At 27.1% G+C, this 15,105-nt stretch overlaps 1 protein-coding gene across 3 annotated transcripts; it reads right to left on the bottom strand.

The window, feature by feature from the left end:
- Positions 1 to 526: 526 nt before the first annotated feature.
- Positions 527 to 13,205, bottom strand: l(2)k05819 (transmembrane protein 94-like protein l(2)k05819). 3 transcript variants are annotated; one of them, XM_015513813.2, is made up of 24 exons: positions 12,864 to 13,205; positions 12,522 to 12,790; positions 12,258 to 12,451; positions 8,341 to 8,613; positions 8,077 to 8,271; positions 7,257 to 7,418; positions 7,012 to 7,183; positions 6,693 to 6,924; positions 6,521 to 6,614; positions 6,220 to 6,449; positions 5,898 to 6,121; positions 4,975 to 5,099; positions 4,707 to 4,876; positions 4,424 to 4,558; positions 4,239 to 4,361; positions 4,043 to 4,172; positions 3,765 to 3,973; positions 2,503 to 2,680; positions 2,305 to 2,425; positions 1,645 to 1,769; positions 1,312 to 1,573; positions 1,144 to 1,237; positions 909 to 1,070; positions 527 to 843 (listed from the first exon to the last, which is right to left on the bottom strand). In XM_015513813.2, the coding sequence occupies exons 1-24, from the start codon at positions 12,968 to 12,970 to the stop codon at positions 771 to 773; spliced, it is 4,059 nt and encodes a 1,352-aa protein (XP_015369299.1). In that variant the 5' UTR covers positions 12,971 to 13,205; the 3' UTR covers positions 527 to 770. The 3 variants fall into 3 exon arrangements, with proteins under 3 accessions (XP_015369299.1, XP_015369300.1, XP_015369301.1); XM_015513814.2 differs by lacking the exon at positions 4,424 to 4,558; XM_015513815.2 differs by lacking the exon at positions 8,341 to 8,613 and having other exon boundaries at positions 12,864 to 13,204.
- Positions 13,206 to 15,105: the final 1,900 nt, after the last annotated feature.

Here is a 15,105-nt window from a genome sequence, read left to right as displayed (position 1 = left end):
TAATCTGAGTATTGCACTATTTATTTGTGTGAGGAATATAATAGATTTCTTTTATTTATGAATATTAAAGTAGATTTTGAAAGAGAGAATTATAGTGTTTGTAAATACGTTTTTGTTTTTTTATTTTTTGTAGAAATATACCCAGTACCATAATTATGTGTAATTGATGATGTATAAAATACATGGAATTTAAATCTATGGTTAGCAATATAATGTTTGAGTGTAAGTGAATTTTAATGGCGTATATTGAATAGGTATCTGGAATGTTGCCAGGCTGCTCTTGAATATAATTTCAGTCATATAAGGGTGCTAATATGAATAGGAAGATTAATTGATACCTACCTTTCTTGAAAGTAGTTATACTTTTGATTCTCAGACAGCTGATTGTATGTTATTTGGAGTAGGTTTACAGTATTATTGATATCAGAAGTCATTTTTAGACAAATTTTTAATTCTGTTTTCATTTTAGTTAAAAGTTTTATTTCAACTGTAAAAATGGACGTGTATTTTAAGTAAATAACAATCATTATTCTAATAGTAAAATTAATGATGTATTTTTTAAGCACTAAAAATAAGCATAAATATTAAATTAGTATAAATTATTTAGTAAACTTACATTATTTAAAACATTTACAAAAAATAATATAAGTAGAACTCTTTAATGTTCAGTCTAATGCAATTAATAACAATATTAATATCACATACATTAGCTACTTGTAACCTAACGTCAACTAACATGGAAAATAAATTAATAATTAATATATCTTATTTTAGAAAGGAGAGTTCATACCAAGTTTGGTTCCAAAGTCTAATCTTGCTCTTTTTTGGTAACGCACATTCAACCTATAGTAATAATATGTAATTAATTGTAATGAAAGTATTGGCAAAGGTATCTATAATAAACAAACCTTATCTCTTGCCAATGAACAATCTCGTTAATAATGAAAACCAGGAACAAAGATACAAACCCAATAATAAAAGTCAATACAGATAGTTTGGAAATACTAATATTATTTTCAATACTACCAAAGTATTCATAATGAATTGTGTATGCCCATTGAACTAGAATACTGTTTTCATATATTTAATTAATATATTTAACATATAATAATATTTTTTTAGTACCTATATTTTGAAACTTACATGATCAATGAAGTAAACAAATAAGGTTTATTTAAATGTATAGTTCGTTTCCAAAGCAAATAATCTCGATGAACAAAACTTAAAGATATGGTAACTGTAAGACAATATCAAATATTAATAAATATTACATTTGTTCTTCTAAGATTTAAAATATTAATTAGTAATTACCGTAATGCATCACAAGGAAAAGCAACATTAATCTTTGTATACTGATAATAGTAGGCTCAAATTTTGACCAACCTCCCCATTCAGTTTCTTTAGGATCTGGGTATACATACCAACATTGTTGAGTTTCAATAGTTGAATTATTATAAGTATTAGATAAAATCAAATCACAAGCTTGACTCAGTGACCATATAAACAGCAACACCATATTAATTGCAACAGGTAAAAATTTCAGGCCATAAAACCACATTACGTAATATGACAACTAAAACATTTTAATCATACATATAATGTAATTTAATATTAAAAGTTTAAATGATAAAAAATTTAACTTACTTCAGATGTAATTGAACATTGATTTTTTCCAGTTGGTTTTTGCATAACTTCAGGATCTGTTGGACCTCCTACTAAAGATACTGACAGTAGAGGCACAACAATACATGTGAGCCACAAAATTTGACCTAAAGATAAATTACAATTTCTTATTAAGATTGAATATTCAGTAAGTAAACAGAATTATACTTGAATTTTTAAAACATTAAAATATAAACTATAGTTAAATAATTGAAGTAAAAAATTGCAATGAAAACGATTTTAATAGTGTGATGGGGTTATAACCACCGACGGCAACATAAAAATAGTTATGCATCATAGTCCACTGGGTACTGATGAAACATAATTCTGAAAGAGAGTGTTCACATCTATAATAGTAATGCTCACTGTGGTGGTATGAGATGATAACTATGATTGAAAATATATTTAATCATTGAGTTAAAACCATTTTTGTGTGGCTCTAGACCTGTATGTTGTATGATGTCAACATAAATACAAAATTAGTTTTTATAAAAAAAATAAAAGCTTATCTACAAAGAAAATAACAATAAAATAAAAATTATTTTAGTGCAGTTATTTTCAATATAAAATAAAACTTAAAAAAAAAGAAGCTTTTGTAGTAGTTTCAGGAACTATAAAATTTAAATTAAATAAATTACAAACCGACTGATAAAATAGGAGGTAATACAAGAGCAATTGCAAGTAGTTGAAGAAAACTAAGCGAAACCATGCAACTAGTCCAAAATTGAATACAGTTCCATATCCCTTGCATTAAATATCTTCCCTGTGAAATAAAATAAAATTAAGACGTTGAACTACTGATTATTACTTTAATAAATATTCTTATTTTTAATCAATTACTTCCATAATAAGATGGTACACTGGTAATGGATCTTGACGATTAAGTGAAAGGCAACAAGGAAGAGAATTCAATAATTCAGAGAGACCCACTGGAGATATTGGTGCATCTATTGGACTAGGTTGTTGCATGATACTAATTCGCTGACACACTTGTGGATAGATCGGTTCAATAGCAAGGCTAGTTAAGATAACAGTAAATATAATTATAGAAACTATTTATAGTATAAATGAGGCAATCCATGTAACATGGATTGTTAAAAATCAAATCTTATTAAAATATAAGTATCTCTATACTAAAAGCATGATATAACTAATAGTTAGTTATATCATGACTAAAAGTATACTAACTTTGAATGCTTATAAAAAAACATTGTGAATTAACAGTAAATTATTTTTTTATTAATTTTGACAAACAACAACTAACTAGGAACATCACTTCGCATTTACAATTTTTTTTTTTCGGAGCAAACATTTTTTATAGACATTAGTCAAAAATAAACTAATTAAAATCGAAAACTTCATAAGCATATAAATGGCTCAACATCAGTCAAAATATTTTTAAAATCGAATGGTGTAGATAAAATGATAATATAAACATTCAGTGAAAATTTCATGTATCAAAGGTTGTTTTTTTAGAGATGCCGTAAAAAATTGATTTTGTCAAAACCTGATTTCGCGTATTCACCAACTAGATTCATTTTGTCAACGGAAAATATACTGAAATTGTAATAACATAATATATTTTTGTTTATTGATTTTTTTTATTAGAGTATTTGAGTTTATCTTAAAATAATAATTAAAAAGTAAAACAATGATCATAAGTTAAATAATATGCATAGTAATTTATATTAAGTTTTAAGTTTTTAAAGTAAATAAGATTTTAAATAAGCACATGAGTATAAAAAATTTAGATAGGCAAAACTTTAAAAGCTGATAAATTAAAAATCAAAATTTTTAATGAAAATGCAAAATATTAGATTACAAAAGATAGTAATAAATAATATAATACAAGTGAAATAAAACAAGACTAATTAATTTATGTGTTTAATATTTATAAATAATGATAAATTAAATGTACAAATACTAATTTTCTTAGTTATTTTAAATGTTGAATCTTTAAAGAAAAGAATATTTTTGTTTAATTTCAAGTACTCATATTACAAATTTCCCAATATAAAAATGTATTTTTACAAATTTCCTTAGAAAATGAGTATTTATCATTAAATAAAGCATCTGCATATTTTAAATAAATACCTATTTACCTTGCATCAGCCTGCATAAATATACCAATATTTTCAGCATTTGGAGATGATCCCAGTACACAAACAACTTCTCCATACTGCTGCATTATGGATATCATTTCTTTAGTGGCTTCTGGGGTACAATCAGTAAATAATGAAACTAAAAGTGGAACATTGTCAATACATTCTAGATGAGGTCGAATATTCTCAATACCACGGGGTAGTTTAGCCTATAAACATTATTATTAATTAAAGTAGGTAACAGATTATAAGGTAAGGTTATTCATAAGAATATTTACTCGATTATACATATCAAAATTAACAGGAGCACTTTGGTCAGTACTATCAGACATGCAGCTTAGTGAATGCCATTCTTCCCCATTTTTTTCAATTTCAACTACATTGCTATTATCATTGAAAAGAGTATCCCTTGAAAAATATTTGTAACATATAATCTAAACAAGCAATATAAAAACATTTTTAACACTAATATACTTTTGAATGAGCATCGGCTTTATAATTTTTTCTCCATCATGTTCTATTGTTACTTGGGTATAATCCATGTTTAAAGCAGTTGGTGCTGACATACTAATTGTACGAGACATATTGTGAGCCGAACTGAAAAATTATATTCTTTAAAAATATTGTACCTAATAATTTATTCTGAAAATAAAAATTACCAATTTATATTGAGGGGAGGAAAACTATCAGCAGATAAATTATGTTCATATTCAGCAAGCTTTTTCTTCGACTGACTAGTTGATGTTAATGGTATCAAAAAGCTAGTTTCGTCATCACAAGTAGCTGCACCCTCACTCGATTCAAAATCAAAATACAAACACTCAAATTTACGTGCTAATAGTTATAAAAATCAAATATTGCATATAAACAACAATTAGACTGATTAGTATTAAAAACTTCAACACTTATAAAACAAAATTTGTTAAAAATATTAGTACCTACCTAGGGTCAAGGCGAGTTCTTGTTTGAGCATCACCTAATAAAGAAATATGACAATTCCATCCACTCTCCAGGCCCATTTTTTCGGAAAAAACCCTAGACCGAAGTTCATTTTCTTTACTAAAGTGAACAAATCGTATACAAGCTGTTTCTAATAGCTCAATCAGTTGAACCTAAACAATTATATACATATATTGCATTTACTTATTTAATATTTAAATATGTATATGAATAAAACTAAAATAAAGCTATTCATATATTTAATTTTTACCATATCATATTGAGGTTGATACTGCATGGTAACCATTCCTAAAAATATTTGATTGCATTGTGTTTCAAAACAACAATTTACATCTTTTGAGTTATATTCACTGCAATCACCAAATAGTAACGAATCTGAAATTTAAAAGGTACATTTATAAAATAAATATTATCATAGTAAACTTACAGATATGAAATATAATCATAATATAACCTCTTATATTCAAATATTTAAGCATTTTATTATAAAAAATATATATATAGTGAATACATTTAAATTAAATAACTTACGTTTTAATCAAAATGTTTATACATAATTTATTGAATTGCACTATAAATATAACATAACACTTTTTATTTTTATTTTTTAATACTAATATGATTTAAATTTTTTTGGAAAACTTCAAAACAGCCAATTCGTAAATATTTTTTTTAGAAAACTCTTGATTTAAAAGAAATGTATTGGATTTAAGTGATTTATGTTTTCTAACTTATTAAATGTCAACATTTTTAAAGTAACTTATAAATTTGAAAAGTAGTAACTTAAAAAAAAATATTATGATATTTTAACAAGAACTCATTTAAAAATTCTCAAAAAATATTCATACCTTTATGAATTAAATTTATTTTCAGGCCTACATCAATTTTACTTAACAAAAAAAAAAATTTCAAAATTAGTAAAAATAAACTATAGCTCAAATAAATTTTTCTACAAACAATTTTTTTCTAAATACCAGTTTTACAAATTGGCTATTTCGAATTTTATTATTAGTATGAAACAAAAATATTATAAATTATATGTAGCAAAATTGTCTCTAAATATTAAAAAAAAATATTGATTAAAATAACATTTAATTTACTTGTTAGGTCCTTCTGTTACACTGCATAATATGATTTCTTATATTACAAAATGGTTACATAAAATATACTTACCAGAAGAATGAAATTGTGGTTGTCTTATTTTATGAGTCGCTGATGTCCATGGATGTGGTGTTGGACTACGACATAATTTTGAATATAATTGCCGACAATCAGCTGGTAACTCCAAATACATTTCTGAGAAACTCTTGTCAGGAGGTAATGGTAGTGGCCGGTATGAAAATGCTGTACAATAAGCTGTTAAACTAGTTCTTTGATAAAAATCTAGTACTTTTTTCCTAGAGACATCAGTTTATTTTTATACAGTTGACTATCACAAGTAATGGTGTTACCTTAAAATTATATTAAATGCTATTGCTATACAATTGTTAAGTACCTAACAGAAGGAGTAACAGGACTGAGATCGTGACCATCCCAAAAATCTATGCAAGCATCCAATATTATGTCAGCTGTACCTTGGCTGAATAATTGTAAGCTTGTTGCTGCCTTACCAATACTTCTCTCTCTTAAACCTACACAAACCATATGAGGAAAAGGAAATTTTAATTTGGTAGTATTTGGTAATGATCTGGCAAACTTAATATCTCTTCGAACAGCATCAGCTTGCTAAAATTCATATTCATTAATTGATTTAATTTTTTGTCACTATAATTAGTAGGCTATAAACAAAAACTTACAACATGTCTATAAGTGGATAACTGTAATTGAAGTTCAAAAATATCATCAGCAGATTCTGAAAATCCTATTTGTCGAGCTAATTCACAAAGACATCTAACAGTAACATATAAAAATAATAATAATAAAACATTTTTACAGTTGAATAGTTGTAGTACATAAAAAATGATTTACCTTCGGTTGGTAACAGGAACAAGCACTTCACTATATAAAGCTTGGCAAGATACATGAGCACAAAATTGAGCATAATGAGCATGAGTTGATGGGTTGCAAGTATTTAACAGTACCGCTAGACCTAGAGGCTTCAAAGAAGTAATATGATTTGACCAAGTTGCATCATCAAATTGTAATCGCCATGCTGAACCTCGGTCATGAGTTAGATCAAGTACTTCTACCGTATAATTTTCTGTTTAAAATTAAATAAATGCGTCTTGATTATTCAAAATCAGATTGATTAGTTATATATTATTTCATAAATATATTTGATAAATACCTTGATTGTGAATAGTACTGTCATAACTTTTTCTTTGTGTTTCCCTACAGTTAGAAGTATCGACATAATTAGTCGTTGATGATGATTTAGAAGGATTTTGCAAAAAAAAAACCTTTTCAGCGGTTGGATTAGGCCATGATAATATACCTTTTTTATCTACACAGCATAAAGCCTAAAACAAATAGTAAATAATTATTTATTATTTATAATTGATTTTTATTTGAAAATTAATTTAAATAAATTACCGTAACAGATCCCATAACATGCAATAGATTTGTGGATCTATGTAAAAAACTACCATTTCCAAGTACACAAGAATATAAGTTTTTCAATAAATACCTAAAAGAAAATTCTAAAGAGTTGTTTCTTGCTTCGGTTTCGGTTTCTTCAAAAAGGTCTTTATTTTTCTAAACAAAAAATATTTATTTAAATATAAATACAATGTATAAGATATGTGTTAAGCGTTTTTGGTATGGTGTAAAAAAGTGATTAGCCACCAGCGATCATCATCCCGCCCGTACATCTATTGTACATGGCCCGCTTGAAAGTTTTAAACAGTTATTTTTTTCATAGTGTTGTAATATCCATAAATAATTTGAAATATAAAATTTTTATTTTTATCAGGCCTGCAAACACTTTAATTTTATGAATGTGGCCCAGGAATCTAAAAATATTGGTGTAGATGATTAATTTTAAACTATGATTATTAAATAATTAGCAACTCATGATTACAGTTGTAGCACAGAATATATGAATTTTATAAATTCTGTGGTTGTAGAGTAGAGTCACAAATTATCTATGAAATATTTATAAATTATAAAAAGTTTCTTTTAACAAAATTGTACTAATTTGTATTCTATCTAAATGTAGATAAAACAATTTGAAACAGTAAATAATGAAAAAAAAAAGTTATAATAAAGATGATAAATATATTTTTTATAAGGTGAAATATTATTAAAATGTATTACTTTTCAACATAGGGGTGAACAAAGATCCTTCAAGACAAATATTAATTATGAGTAAAGGGTACAATTATTAACTTTTATTATGTTATATTATAGCCACCTGAACTATGGAAGACGATTGTAGTACTGCATTTCCATAACATGTCATGAGTGTCCAAGCAATTGGTAACATCAATGGTAGAAGTGGAATAAGTATAGATATTGGGATTACAATAAACATTGATACCCAAGTGCCAGATTTCAACCAAAGTGTGACATATGACCATCGCCACCAAACAGTTAAAATAGTACATCCCTAAACAAACAAATATTCATATAAAAAGTTTTAATTTATATCTTTGGTAAAAAAATAAATATAATTTACCAAAAAGGTGGCTGCAGCAAATTTTTGCATGAATATTATTTGTAATAAATATAAACATTTTGTGTAAAAGCTACATGGTCTATTTTGTGATAATTCTAATGCAAGTTTTAAATTATTTAAATATGGGGTTTCATTTAAAATATATGCAACATTTTTTAATGGATTACGAGATATCATAGTTGGTACAGTGGTTTTGTTTCTCATAGTAGATGCAATATCTGGATTAAATATTTCCCATCTAGTCAATTCTGCTGGAGCCCATTTATCTTTTTCCTGTTTACAAAAATAATTAATCTTCCTTCAGAAATATATAACAAAAAGAATACTTGTTAGCAACAGCGCACATTAGTGGGTGCAAGGGGGTGACATGTCACTCCATAGACAAATATGCAATGATAGTACATTTTTTAATAGAAATAATTTTATTTTTACTGGCGATATTATAACATACATGACATAATACATAGGTCATCATATATCTATGTTAAATATATTTTTTCAGTTATTTAATAAAATCAATTTCATTGATTTTTAGTTATTTTATGATATTGTCACCCCCTAGGTTCTAATGGATGGGTACCCTTAATCAATAGGTATTAGTGGTGTGTAGTTCAGAGCAAATTAAATAATGCTGCATGTCTGCTTAAAGTTAGGCCACTCCGATCACAGTGTTATGCAATAGTTAGAAGCGCTAATTATTAATAATAAGAAATGGATTTTCTGAAACAAAATATTTTTTTTTTTTTTAAGAATAAATACGCAATATCATGTTATGATAATCAATTATAGAAGATTTTCATTTTAAATTATAAATTACATTTAGTTTAAAAAAAATATTTTTAAGGGTACCCTTAATCAATAGGTATTAGTGGTGTGTAGTTCAGAGCAAATTAAATAATCCTGCATGTCTGCTTAAAGTTAGGCCACTCCGATCACAGTGTTATGCAATAGTTAGAAGCGCTAATTATTAATAATAAGAAATGGATTTTCTGAAACAAAATATTTTTATTTATTTTTAAGAATAAATACGCAATATCATGTTATGATAATCAATTGTAGAAGATTTTCATTTTAAATTATAAATTACATTTAGTTTAAAAAAAAATATTTTTGACATTATCAAGATTCTAATGCTACCACACACCACTGTTAGATATTTAAAACAAAATAACACAATTCTTATCATGAATGAGAATGAGTCAACCCATTTAGTAATATATAAAACCATACAAACAGTATGATATAGTTAATGGTAAAATATATCATGGTTTTAATACATTAATAATGTATACGTTAGGGTGGTCCTCCGTTATAGATGAAGTATAAAAAAATTGCAAAATGTTCAAGTTACCGCCCTCAAATCGATTCAGTTACTTAAAAAAAGCATGAGAAAAATTTTTTAGACGAAATGGTCAACTTTAACCCGTGCCGCAAAAGCTCTAAAGTTTTAATAACGAAAAAATGTTAGAAATCGTTAGTTTTTGAATATAATTAATCATAACTCTTAAAAGAATGATTTTACAAAAAAATTTTAAAGACATTAATTGTACGTTATTATTGTTACAACAGTTTTATACTTATACATTTTTTTTAAATATATTATTATCAAAGATATTTGAGTTTGAATTTTAAAAATAAAATTTTTTGTCTATTTTCATTGCTACTGCAGAAGCTTTAGGTAATAATGTTAATGAACTTATTGTAAACCGATCATCGATACGACGCTCTCGCATAAAATACCGTAAGCAACGTGCTGAAAAAATACGTCATGACTATAACTAAGGCAAGGAAGACGCAGTTGTTATACACTGGGACGGAAAACTTCTTCCAAATTTAACCGGGAAAGGCTTAGTCGATAGGCTGCCTATAATCGCGTCAGTAAATGGTCGTGAACAACTGCTATAGGTGTCCCGGCGTTAAATAGTGGAACTGGACTTGAACAAGCCAATGCAGTATACCAAACGCTTGTAGATTGGTGTTTAGATGAAAATGTACAAGCACTTTGTTCTGATACTACAGCATCAAATACAGATCGGTTAAATGGAGCTTGTGTTTTGCTTGAGCAACTATTAGAACGCGAAATAATATATTTACCATGCCGCCATCATATTTATGAAATTATATTGAAAAGTGTGTTTGATTTGAAATTTGGTGCAACATCGGGCCCAGACGTTGCAATTTTTAAAAGGTTCCAACAAGCATGGGGAACAATTAACCCTAACAATCTTAATTCTGGCATACTTAATACTAATGTAATGGATTCTGTAAATGACGTATGTGACGAAATTATTAAATTTTCTAAGGATCAACTATTAGAAAAGCAGCCAAGAGATGATTATCGAGAGTTACTAGAATTAACAGTAATTTTTTTGGGCGGAAAACTTTCAAATGATACTAGCTTTAAAATACCAGGTGCCATCCATCATGCTCGGTGGATGGCGAAAGCTATTTATAGCTTAAAAATATATTTATTTCGTGAACAGTTTCGATTAACACACAAAGAAGAAAGTGCCTTAAGAAGTATTTGCATTTTTATTGTATGGTTATACATAAAAGTATGGTTTAATTCACCATCTTCAATCAAAGCTCCTTTACAAGACTTGACTTTTATGAAAAATCTTTTACATTATGCTTCTATAGATAAAGATCTATCTCAAAATGCAGCTAAAAAGTTTTGTGGTCACTTATGGTATTTATCGGCGGAATTGTGCGCATTTGCTTTTTTCGATGAGGCTGTGCCACTGGAGACTAAAAGAAAAATGATTCATGCTCTAAACAACGACGAATGTACATCAGAATTAAATTCAAATTCACAACGTTTAATTATATCTGCAAAAAATACAAACGAGTTATTAGAAAAGGAAATTGATGATTTTATATGTGTCAATACTAAAAATCTATTTAAACGATTTGCCATCAACACCACTTTTTTGAATGAAGACCCTTTAATGTGGGCAAATAATGCAGATTATAATAAAGCTCTGTCAATTTTAAAAAATATTCCAGTTATAAATTATGTTGCAGAAAGAGGAGTAAAACTTATTGAAGATTATAACAACAAAATAACTAAAGATGAATCTCAAAAACAATATCTACTACAAGTTGTTAGTGATTATTGCAAAAAATATCCTGACCATAGAAAAGAAACACTTACCCAAGTTACACAGTCATAAATTTAGTTGTATCATTTATATTTAAAATATGTTAAAAATATAAATGTTAAGTGTTAAGTCATTATTTTATTATTTTTTGTAAATTGTTTTTACAATTATTAATATGTTATTTTGATGGAAATATCTCGATTTTCAAGATTTTTTTTTTTTACTTTTTGATCAAAATATTTGAAAAAATAAAATATTTGGAATCTAATTTATATGAAACAAATTTCAGTAAATTTAGTTTTCTATCATTATATATTAACAAATTTTTGTTAACCTTTTTATTTCCAGAGTTATGCTTAAGAATATCAAAAAAAAAATTAAAATATTGAAAATGTTCTATTTTTGTAACTTTGGAGCTTTTGCGGCACGGGTTAAAATTAAAGAATTTGCATGAAACTTTTTTTGTATGGTTTTTTCAGGTAACTGAACCTTTTTAGGGGGGGTAATCTCAAAAAAATCAAAAATGAAAAATAAGGACCACCCTAGTATACGTACTGATTTAATTAATTAATAACATTTTGAATTAATTTGATTTAGATCCTTGATAACTTAAAATTATTGATCATTTGAAATAAACAACAACACTCATATTAAATCAAAAATTCTAAAATGGGTCATTCAAGTTTTTAAATTTTAAAATCTATGAACTTAAGTTAACAAGAGTATTTATAAATTATGTATATTAAATTGTAAGTAACAGTATAGATATAATTTAAAAACATTATACTCTATACAGGAATATTATAGATCACTAACCCTAAGCCTGGAGACATGGCATGGAGATGTTTGTCCTGGTTTCAAAAGTACTACATCACCTTTTACCAATAATGCCCAAGGTAAATTAACTAGCACACCATCACGTTGAGTCCATTGTAAAGTAACCGATGGAGAAAATGGCATACATAAATGTGGATAATTTTCTTTCTTCCAATGGCATTTATCTTTATAGCCTTAAGTTAAGAATAAAATAAAATAAAATAATGTTTATAAACTATTTTAACTATGTTAACATTTTCTTACAATTCAGTTTTTTCATCACATGATCAAGTTTGGTAAACATTTCTTCATGTCTTAATTTGTTATCCCATAACACAGTAGCAAGATTCATTGTTAACAATATCAAGATCAATATTCCGTCATCAAACAGATACCACATTTCATCAAACACCAAACTAATGATGATCAATGAAAAACCACAAGCAAAAATGATCAAAGCAGTAATCCAACAGACACTAGTGAATGGACTATTATGTTTCAATGCATCTTGAATCCATAGTCTGTCTTTTCCTCTATTAAAAATGTATTATTATTACAATATTACTAATAATAAACAGGACATTAAATAAAAAAAATGTAAAGTACTGTTGTATGTGTTGATCTTTAATACGATTTCTGAGCGACAATATTTCATTATATAATGTGCGTAAAGCTTCAGTAGTTGACAATCCTGGAAGCCCTTCGGTAGCCATTGCTTTTATTGAACTACAACTTTTTCATTATTGTGAATTTTGTATAAAATCTAGATAGTTTTTACTTAATAACATCCACATTGTCTGTGACTAAGTCAAATTTGTAAATTATCAATTATAATGCTATTACATCTACATTATACCTACTTAAATTTATATTTAGTAAGGAAAAATGAAAATGAAAACGGAAAGTAAATTTGTAAAACGTAAATAGATAAAATTGTGTGTCCACTGTCCATGTTAAAACTTATCAGTTATCAAATTAGTTAATTGTTATCAATTTATCTGTAGCAACCACAGTCTTTTTATAGTAAGTTGTTCTGTGCTAAACTGCTAAGTGCTTATAGGGTTTTCATCACACCGCACTAAGTAGACTTTTTATGTTTCACCTCAATCTCAATGCACTTCGCCAGTGTTTTTTACCTAATGCGATGATAAGTACCAATGTTTCAAAAAGTGCGAAAAATCTTGAAAATGCATGTTATAATTTAATTTGACACACAGTTCTGATTATCTTTTCTACTGACAGATTATTTTTTTTCATCTAACGACAAATTTCCCATTAAATAAAAGCGTTACTTACTGGAATGTCTGGAATTGAAAATATCTTACCAATAATTTTTGGAAGGTTAATAAAATGGCTTTTTTTTAAACAACTCTAACCGCATTAAGTCTGAAGTTAAGTTCATTTTTGAAAGCTCTGCCCACACTTCCTGAATTTTTGTACTTCGTAGTAAAGTCGGTCTTCTTCAATATTTTTTAAGACTAACAGGCTCACAGATTTTATTGCATCGTATCTTTTGACGTATGAAAATCATTTTTATTGTTGCTTAATGACAAACTATATTCTATAAGTACCTAACTATTTGCGCCGGGGAAGAATTCGAAAGTAAATCTTGCAGCGTCGTCGGTTCAAAGGTTCAAACTGAAAAAAAAAATACTAAACTGTAGTTTTACGACAACCGAAAAATAATACACTGAACTCGTAGTCCGGATTATCCGAGTGAAACCCAAAGATGAGATGGCAACCCTAAGTGCAACGTAAAACTTTGACTCCCCTTTTCCATGGAACCTATAATGGAACGTTCGACGAAAAAAATTCTTTCATTAAAAATACATTGAAACAAAATAAGCAAATAGAAATAAAGGTATAATTCAATAAAATATAATATCGTCGGAGAGAAGTTGACTTCGAAAAAAACATTTTAGATCAAAAGGTAGTGATCATTTGTTTAAACGATCAATTATTTCACAATCTATTTAATATGTCACTTTATTTCCAAAACATTGTTTATTATTTTCAAATTGCCACTTGGCCAGTATTTGGTTCTGGCGATAGCGGTTATAGGTACCTACGAGTTGCCATACCGTTGAAACTATAATTACATAATAATTGATATAAATATATAAATATCAATAATTCAATTATTATAATTGACTCAGGGGCGAACGCAGGAAAAAATTTCGGGGGGTGTTTTGAAATATTTAAAGTAGGTATTCATAAATATCATATTATTCATACTTATATCAAATTTGTCAGTTCAATTTAAATTATAAAACAAGATCTATACGTTTTGGTTTTTTTGCCATTATATCAATGACCTCTTCACAAGTGACTTCCACGTCTCAGCGTAAGTTTATAATAGCATCAATCCATTTAATTGCTCCTCACCAGTCTTGTTGCGCAGATATGTTTTCAATCTTCGAAGACAAGAAAAATATCGTTCCTAACCTATTTCGGGAGGTATTTAATATTATTGTAAAATGTAGGTACAGATTGTAAATTTCCTGATAGGTATATGATAAAAAAAAATCAATTATTACAGTATTCAGAAATTTAGCATTTTCGCTGTAATACCTACGTTTCATATTTTTCTTCGATCGGATAGTCGTAATGATTTAGAATATTTAAGTGCCATAAAGTTTTACCATAATTTTATTGTGTTATAATTTATGTTCCTTTTCCTTATGGCAATTCTGATTTAAGATATGATCACAGAATATAACATATATGATACTATACAGCTATTATATCCTAAATTCCTAAAGTATTCTTTAAACCATGATGGTAAACAGTAGGTATGTATTACTAATTGAACTATTTTAACCTAACCTATTATATACGCTTACGTCCT

This window comes from Diuraphis noxia, unplaced genomic scaffold (assembly GCF_037042655.1).
Source record: "Diuraphis noxia isolate RWA-SAM2 unplaced genomic scaffold, SU_Dnox_SAM2 contig0002, whole genome shotgun sequence".
Lineage (NCBI taxonomy): Eukaryota > Metazoa > Arthropoda > Insecta > Hemiptera > Aphididae > Diuraphis > Diuraphis noxia.
The sequence above is the reverse complement of the archived record's forward strand: the minus strand, read 5'-3'. Positions and strand labels throughout refer to the sequence as shown.